We start from the raw sequence: 775 nt of genomic DNA, 5'->3' as shown, positions 1-775 counted from the left end.
ATATGAACTCTGACCCCGCCTACAACATGAACTCTGACCCCTCCTACAATATGAACTCTGACCCCGCCTATGATATGAACTCTGACCCCGCCTATATGAACTCTGACCCCTGCCTATGACACAAACTCTGACCCCGCCTATGATATGAACTCTGACCCCGCCTACAACATGAACTCTGACCCCTCCTACAATATGAACTCTGACCCCGCCTATGATATGAACTCTGACCCCGCCTATATGAACTCTGACCCCTGCCTATGACACAAACTCTGACCCCGCCTATGATATGAACTCTGACCCCGCCTATGATATGAACTCTGACCCCGCCTATGACATGAATTCTGATGCCGCCTATGACATGAACTCTGACCCCGCCTATGACATGAACTCTGACCCCTGCCTATGACACGAACTCTGACCCCTGCCTATGACACGAACTCTGACCCCACCTATGATTTGAACTCTGACCCTGCTCTATGAATGCCGGAAATAAATACAATGTATACAGCTTTATACGTGAAGGTAATGGGGGGCTCAGGTCTAATGGGGGGGAGGGGTAAAAAAAATAATAGTGGGCGGAGACTTACGATTGGAGCAGTTGAATCCTCCGAGTCCGAAGGGACATCTAGAAAATCAGAAGAATCGTCATCAGAAGTGGAGACACTTTACACACAATGAATTCCTGTGAGGAACCAATCAGATTTCACCCTCCGCCATCATCGGAGCAATGAAAGTTTGCTTGTTGTGAATGGTGAGGGGGGGGGGGGAAGGGGGC

At 49.4% G+C, this 775-nt stretch overlaps 1 protein-coding gene across 1 annotated transcript in view; it reads right to left on the bottom strand.

The window, feature by feature from the left end:
• Window positions 1–775, bottom strand: part of HEG1 (heart development protein with EGF like domains 1) — an 11,651-nt gene that overhangs the window by 1,835 nt on the left and 9,041 nt on the right. Inside the window, exon 9 of the mRNA XM_018575209.1 lies at window positions 578–625. Within this exon, the coding sequence (XP_018430711.1) occupies window positions 578–625 (48 nt within the window). The remainder of the gene's footprint in view (window positions 1–577; window positions 626–775) is intronic.

This window comes from Nanorana parkeri, unplaced genomic scaffold (assembly GCF_000935625.1).
Source record: "Nanorana parkeri isolate BGI_ZX_2015 unplaced genomic scaffold, ASM93562v1 scaffold3641, whole genome shotgun sequence".
Classification (NCBI taxonomy): domain Eukaryota; kingdom Metazoa; phylum Chordata; class Amphibia; order Anura; family Dicroglossidae; genus Nanorana; species Nanorana parkeri.
This window is presented reverse-complemented; position numbering and strand designations above follow the sequence as displayed.